Raw genomic sequence first — 6,543 nt, forward strand, 5'->3', positions numbered from 1 at the left:
AAGTTGTTGATAGACAGCTAGTGAATGTATATAGTTTAAAAGTTGTTGATAGACAGCTAGTTTAATAGATAGATAGTTTAATGATAGTTTAAAAGTAGACCGTTTAAAAGTTGAATGTAAAAAGTTCAGTAGTTTAATGGGTTACATTGTTTGTGGAACAGTGGATTATTGTAGTGAGGACTTTTATTTTGAAACAGTTTTGGGCAGAGGAAACAGTTGAATAGGATGTGTAGTCTTAATTGACCCAGATTGTATGCTTAAAGGGGCCCTATTATGGTATTATTTACTGTTTATTATTTAATTTGTTGGGTCTAATAGAATCGATTTACAACGTTGAAGTGTCGTCGGCCATATTATTTTTCATCATACGTCTATCAGTATTACAACCCCTATGTGAAACACCCGGTTGCTGAGAATTTTGAGGGAGTTAGAATCTTGGCGCTGACAGAAACGTCTCGTCAGACATTTGTAAGTTAGGCGATTATGGCGTCAGTGCTGCCTTACCAATTTGAACCAGAATCCGACCCCGAAAGCGATAATGGAGCTGATGGAGCCAATGATGAGCGCGATGTTAGTCGTAGATTGGACCAAGACGTTTCACTGTGGTAAGTTTTTGTTTATTCTATTATCCACACCTGATTTACGAAATGTATCTCTATAGCCTAGCGTCTAATTTAGCCCGAGGCTAGTAGGCTACTCGTACTAACAAGCTTTATTTGCCTGCCTGACATGGAATAGAAGTGAACTGCTTTTGTCTGCCAAAAATAGTTAGTTCTATAACTTATAACATCTTTGTTACTTAGGTGCACTTGTGGGAATTGTGCCACTATGCCTAGTGAAGTGGAGAACGTCTGCTGCAGAGAAATCACAAAGGTAAAACTGATAACTGTAACTTTATGCAAGGCTACTACTCGGTTTGGTGTGTATTTCTATGGACTGACCTAATGTCCTAGCATAACATCCCCATTAGATGAGTAGCTTAGGCCTACTAGTGAACTAGGCTACGCATGTTTATGACATCTCTAGCATAAAGCATCAGCATTACACTTGTAATGGTAAACGAGTGATCTCACCAGTTCATTGTAGTCTCAGCCAGGTGCATACTGTATTATAATCATTGTTATGTAAAAAAACTAATCAATGATACATTTTTATAATTAATATGTAATGGTAAACGAGTAATCTCACCAGTTCACTGTAGTCTCAGCCAGCTGCATACTGTATTATACATCATTGTTATGTAATAACAAAAACTAAATCAGTAATAACTTTTTTTTGTAAATAAAAGTCTGACAAGAAAACATGTTGCTTCCTGAATCAATATTGTCCATGCAGTCATGTAGCACTCTGAACAATGATGATGCCAAGGTCACTTGTTACACAGTAGTAGTTCTTGTCTCATTTTCTTTATTAGGTAGTAAGACGAATGAGCCAAGTGCCAATACCCATAATGTGCATGACAGAACATCCAGGCCTAGAACCTGTGTGTCTAAATCCATACAGTCTGCAAAATATCTACAACATTTACAAATATGATTACGGACCTGTTAGGCACAGAACAGAAGAAGAGTAAGTTACTTTGGCTGTAATAAGCTCTTACTAAACAAAACAAAAGCATTATTCTTATGTAATTTGTATGCATGTAAACATTGATGACAATAGTGCATAGCTTCTTCCATAGAGTATGAACCTTTGAGGTAATATTTGAAGAGTTTGGTTTCAAAACGCTATATCTCCATTTTTAAAAACATTAAAAAGTCATGTTATTCAATTGTGTATTTCAGATAATATCAATCAACTTGCTGTTTTGTTGTTTTGATTGAGTAAAGGTAAATCAGTTAATGCCCAATTACAGTTCTACTGAAATTACTTGCAAAACAAATTGTAAAAAAATAATAATTATTTATCAAAGTTCTTTAAAATGGTCGATGTAGCGTTTTGGAACCAAACTCTTCATTTGAAAACAGTTGAACAGAGAACTGTGCCTTGTCCCTTCAGGCGTTTGAGGCATCTTGCCTATCGCAGCTTTGTAAGCTGGTGCTGGGGCTACTTAGGACCTAGTCGTCGGGTCATCATCCCGTCATGTGTGGTGCAGCGGATACGGCAGCAGTTCCCGTCTGGTGATTACATAGGCTTCAGACCACCTATTGATTGAAGCGGGAGACGTGACGGGCAACCAGCTCAGCCTTTGGAGTTTTCGGGAATTCTGCTGAGAGGTCTGGAGGGATGGGGATGGTCTTCAATTCCTCTGCAAAAGATGTAGGGTCCTCAAAAACTTCCTGCATGAGCAGCCTCATGAGTTCACGTACATAGTCTGGAAGATATAGCATTCAAATCCAATAAATGTATCCATAACAATCTGTAAACTGTTGTGGCTGTATTTAAAGAAACTCTTTAACAAACTTACTGAAGGTTGGATTTGTTTTCACGGGCTTCACAATGCCTTCCCCCCTCTTCGCCTTTGGAAAAACAACCTTGAAAACGGCCTGTCCTGTAGATGTTGTAGCTTGCTCCCGCATAGCATTTTCATTGTGGTGCATTGCTGCTAGATACAACCTATGGTAACAACACAGCAAAATGATTAAATACATAGAATGACTGACAGTCATCTCAATCAGTCACTTTTAAAATAATGACATTGTGTATTACCTGCACAACATTCCCATGAAGGGGAAAACTACATTCTTTGGTGCAAAACGTAGTATCAGGCTGTGGAAGGACTCTAGTGATGAGGTCTGGTGATGGTGGCTGAGTTTCTCTACATCCTTCAGGACTCTCTTGTTGAGCAGTATTTTCTCAGCTTTGTGAAGTGCAACTGATCCTTCAGTAAAATAAGAACACGTGGTGAAATATCAACCCCCCTGCATCACAACAAAAGACTGGAAAAATGTAATACTTGATTTTCTGAGTAAAGATAATTTGGCACATACCAGGTTGTAACCATTTGCTAGGGTCCCTTGAGACGTGGTCGGGATGCAGACATTTGGGGAAAAGGGGGTCTTCATGAACATGAACATTTTGTAGGTGGTTTAGCAGTGATGTCCATTTTGCCACCTTTTCTGGTCCAGTGCTTGATGACGTGGCACACCAGTAGACATGGTTTTTGATGCTCTGTAGCCACTTCTTCAGAACATCACAGTCTTCATTGTGCGAAGCTTTCTCAAGTTTCTTGGACAAACCTGTTTACCACACACACTGATTATACAATCTGTTAATTGCTAACTTCAAAGTTTAGGATATGAATTAGGAAAACACTTTACCTTTCTCAAAGTGCCAAACGTCATAGAACTGAGTTACGCTGCGTTCCCTCAGAAATTTCTGGATCTGTGGATGACGGTCTGTCACAATGTAATCCACCTTCAATCCATTCGACTCCAGATGATCTAGGCATCTTTTCAGTCCTTCCTTCTCCATATGATAGCTGCCACCTACTTCATTGCTCTGGTAGTGAATGGTCATTACAAACAAAAAACATTAGACAAAATCACACACTTAAGATTCAAATTCAAACAAATCCAAAGAGAGAAACATACCTGAACAAGTTGGATGTCCATAATGGTGTTGCTCTCCAGATTCATTAGAGTGTAGCTGCCAAACTTTGCGGAGTGCCCTAAAAAAATGTATTACAGAGTGTGTAAAGCTTTTCAGCACACCATCAAGGGATGTCATATGATTCAGAATGCAAATTAATAATGTAGTTGCCAGACTATTTCAAATTTCTACAAACCTGGAGAATCAGCCCTCATGTCTCCTCCTACTGCAACCACCCCACCAAGGTGCAATTGATGCTGGAAATGACTCTGCTGATCCATCTTCCACTTATGAACAATAGCCGGTTCCATGTAATTCCTTGCATGCCTTCTGAAGGTGTCATACTGAAATATCTGGAGTTGCATGGCCTTGCACAGCTTTAAAGAAAAGACAAATAAGAGGCGTTTTAGACCAGTTTAGTTCATCACTAGAAAGATTCACATGTTTGAAATGGTAAAATGCTTACCTTTTCCAGTTGGATGAAGGAGGTCCCTGTAAAGTAGGTAGCCGCAGAAAGTTGTAGGTTGCCGACAGGGGTACTTCCAACCATGGGCTGACTCTCCCACTCTCTGAAGTAACTGCAGTGTGGACATCGCTGAGTGAAAGCCACATAGGTTCCCATCCTTCGTCGTTGGAGATTACAGCCCTTCTTACACACTGGACAGTTTTCAAACAGCTGTTTGAGGCAGCTTTCAAAAACAATATACTTTTCCTCATCATGTGTGGACTGTGTCTCAAACCTAACAGATTAGAAACACAACATAATATTAGCTTTTAAATATGTTTCTATAATAATAGCAATGTTGTATCGCTGGTAACCATATACTGAAAACAGTAGCCAATACTGCTTTTAGTACAGCCAATACTAAACAGTAGCCAATGCTAAAAACTTACGAGATGTCAGATTCCTCTGTAAGTACAGAATCTCCAGGGTTGTAAGTCGAGTCCAGAGGCTCCTTATGAAATTCATTTGAGTCGCCGCTCTCCTCCTCGTCCTCCAACTCAAGCCGTGGTCTCTTGCTAGGTCGACAGCCTGGGCCCTTTATTGGTGTAGACGCCAGTGGTGAGTCTATACCAGAAATTATTCCAGTGCCTACACGGAGAAGAGGCAGCTTTGTCTGGATACCTACGAATAATATAGACAAATCTTATTAGAAAATAAAAAAATAATTCAGCTGATGATTTTGTCCTGGTACTGAAGATATAATACAGAGTAGACCTTGGTTAACAACTACATCACACAATACCTTTGCTTCTCATGTGTGCCGTTTTCAGCGATCCCATGGACAACTGTGTGCCGACTGAAGTCGTCTTCAATGGCGCACTTTGTACTCCCACAGAATGCATTCCCACGGTGTTACTTGTCTGGGTTCCCGCCGAAATAAGCTGAGGAGAGTCGGTCTGACATCCGACGTGCTGGAAGGGGCTATATGGGGCACTGGAGTACTGTAATTATAACACCAAAATCTGTTACGAAAATAATTTTATACAACCTAACAGTTAACATCTGAAACAAAAACTATAACCATTCAACCAAATACCCCTCACATAGCTGACGTTAATTGTCCGTAGACGGACTCTGTTACCGTTTAGAATTTGTTTGAGATCCCCCGCGAAAACTAACGTTAACTTATAACGTTAGGCTACAAATAGCACCAGTGACAAATTAATCAGTCTTGCGTCAAGACTACAGACTGAATTCGCTCTACTTCAACATGGTAGCCTCACTATCAGAACTAACTGCTACTACACATTGGTTTATTTATACCACTGAGCTTGCTTTTAAGCTACTGTAATTACACATTTGCTCAGCTCAGACCACGAACTTAGTCAGCCTCTAGCACTAGCAGTTAGCTATCTCCGCTCGCAAGCTTGTAGGGTTAATTACCCAACTAACGTCAACCTTACACACAACAACTTTTGTTAATATCACAAAAGGTTTACTTACATGTCGAGCGACATCTTCACCCTTAGGGCCACACAAAGTTGGAACAGCATCTTCCCTCAGAGCAAGCAGCTTCGCAAATCCTGTGCTGAACAAACGCAGGTTGCTGAAGCAGCCATCCGTGAAGTGACGGGGACACAGAAAAATGGTCGGTAAAGTTGGGGGAATAGAGTTAAAAATAAACTCTAGCCAACAGGTACGTGTAGGCTCTGCCTTTGGCAAAGCATACAAGGGAGACGTCCCTTCACAACGAAGAAAACACCTTCTACCCATTGCTACTAACCGAAACTTTACTTGCTGAGAAACGCGAAATCGAACTGTTCTAGACTGACTGTGAAATCATCTGATGACGCTGTCTCATTTACTCCCAGCAAAAGTACGAGGTTACGTCACCTCGTACCGGAACTAAAATAAAGCAACGGCTGAAATTCGCATCGAGGCGTTTCTAGGCAGCTCAGTAGTCTGTCTTTGCGATATTCATTTACTCCCCCCTAGTGGTTACTTTTGATATTGTGTCTTTGCCGACCATTTACATACACAAAAAGCTATGTAATCCACGATAGGACAAGGAAAAAACGAAAAAGCATAATAGCACCCCTTTAAAGCCTGAGGCTGCAGGTGGCCTGAACACCTGCCATAGGATTCTAATTGCTTAATGGCCGTATTATGATGTCAAAATCGGCAATGTTAAGTCTATGGGGATTTAAAAAAAGTTTTTCTTTAATAGTTTAAAAAGTATAAAGTTTCAAAGTTGAAAAGACATAGCAGCTTGGTCCGTTTGAAGACCTACGTTACAAAGTCTGAACGAAGTTTCTAAGTTAAACTGTTCAAGAGAAATTGCGTACGGAAAAAGTGGTAAGCGGAATAATAATAATAAGTTGTTGTTGTTGTTGTTGCCTTGGAAGAACAGTACAGTGCATTTTCATGCACTGTAATTTAACAGGGAACCGATTAGAATGTTGGTCAAACTATAATAAGGAGAATAGCAATAATAAACAACAATGTTAATTCAATCAATAGCCTAATAAAATAAGCAATGAAAATGAGGGAAAAAAGCAATAATAAAC

The 6,543-nt window shown here is 39.8% G+C and overlaps 2 protein-coding genes across 5 annotated transcripts; one reads left to right on the top strand and one right to left on the bottom strand.

Annotated features, from left to right (window-relative positions):
• The first annotated feature begins 409 nt into the window (after window positions 1-409).
• On the top strand, window positions 410-2,366 carry LOC121706150 (P2X purinoceptor 7-like). Of its 2 annotated transcripts, XM_042087648.1 has the most exons (4): window positions 410-605; window positions 804-873; window positions 1,415-1,569; window positions 1,999-2,366. In XM_042087648.1, exons 1-4 carry the CDS (start codon window positions 484-486, stop codon window positions 2,153-2,155), a joined length of 504 nt encoding a protein of 167 aa, XP_041943582.1. In that variant the 5' UTR covers window positions 410-483; the 3' UTR covers window positions 2,156-2,366. The 2 variants fall into 2 exon arrangements, with proteins under 2 accessions (XP_041943582.1, XP_041943583.1); XM_042087649.1 differs by lacking the exon at window positions 1,415-1,569.
• On the bottom strand, window positions 1,388-6,087 carry LOC121706149. 3 transcript variants are annotated; one of them, XM_042087647.1, is made up of 12 exons: window positions 5,480-6,087; window positions 4,779-4,977; window positions 4,426-4,657; window positions 3,998-4,271; window positions 3,728-3,908; window positions 3,534-3,610; window positions 3,261-3,441; window positions 2,931-3,179; window positions 2,650-2,821; window positions 2,539-2,556; window positions 2,408-2,506; window positions 2,176-2,314 (listed from the first exon to the last, which is right to left on the bottom strand). In XM_042087647.1, exons 1-12 carry the CDS (start codon window positions 5,747-5,749, stop codon window positions 2,302-2,304), a joined length of 1,965 nt encoding a protein of 654 aa, XP_041943581.1. In that variant the 5' UTR covers window positions 5,750-6,087; the 3' UTR covers window positions 2,176-2,301. The 3 variants fall into 3 exon arrangements, with proteins under 3 accessions (XP_041943578.1, XP_041943577.1, XP_041943581.1); XM_042087644.1 differs by having other exon boundaries at window positions 1,388-2,314; window positions 2,408-2,556; window positions 4,426-4,624; XM_042087643.1 differs by having other exon boundaries at window positions 1,388-2,314; window positions 2,408-2,556.
• Window positions 6,088-6,543: the final 456 nt, after the last annotated feature.

This window comes from Alosa sapidissima, chromosome 3 (genome assembly GCF_018492685.1).
Source record: "Alosa sapidissima isolate fAloSap1 chromosome 3, fAloSap1.pri, whole genome shotgun sequence".
NCBI classification, from domain to species: domain Eukaryota; kingdom Metazoa; phylum Chordata; class Actinopteri; order Clupeiformes; family Clupeidae; genus Alosa; species Alosa sapidissima.

Coding starts and splice junctions, on each gene's coding strand:
- LOC121706150 (XM_042087648.1), top strand. CDS start 484: ATGGCGTCAGTGCTGCCTTACCAATTTGAACCAGAATCCGACCCCGAA. Junction 874..1,414: donor GCTGCAGAGAAATCACAAAG/GTAAAACTGATA, acceptor TTTCTTTATTAG/GTAGTAAGACGAATGAGCCA. Junction 1,570..1,998: donor AGGCACAGAACAGAAGAAGA/GTAAGTTACTTT, acceptor TTGTCCCTTCAG/GCGTTTGAGGCATCTTGCCT.
- LOC121706149 (XM_042087643.1), bottom strand. CDS start 5,749: ATGGGTAGAAGGTGTTTTCTTCGTTGTGAAGGGACGTCTCCCTTGTAT. Junction 3,611..3,727: donor CATGAGGGCTGATTCTCCAG/GTTTGTAGAAAT, acceptor ACATTTTTTTAG/GGCACTCCGCAAAGTTTGGC. Junction 2,822..2,930: donor TAGCAAATGGTTACAACCTG/GTATGTGCCAAA, acceptor ATTTTACTGAAG/GATCAGTTGCACTTCACAAA.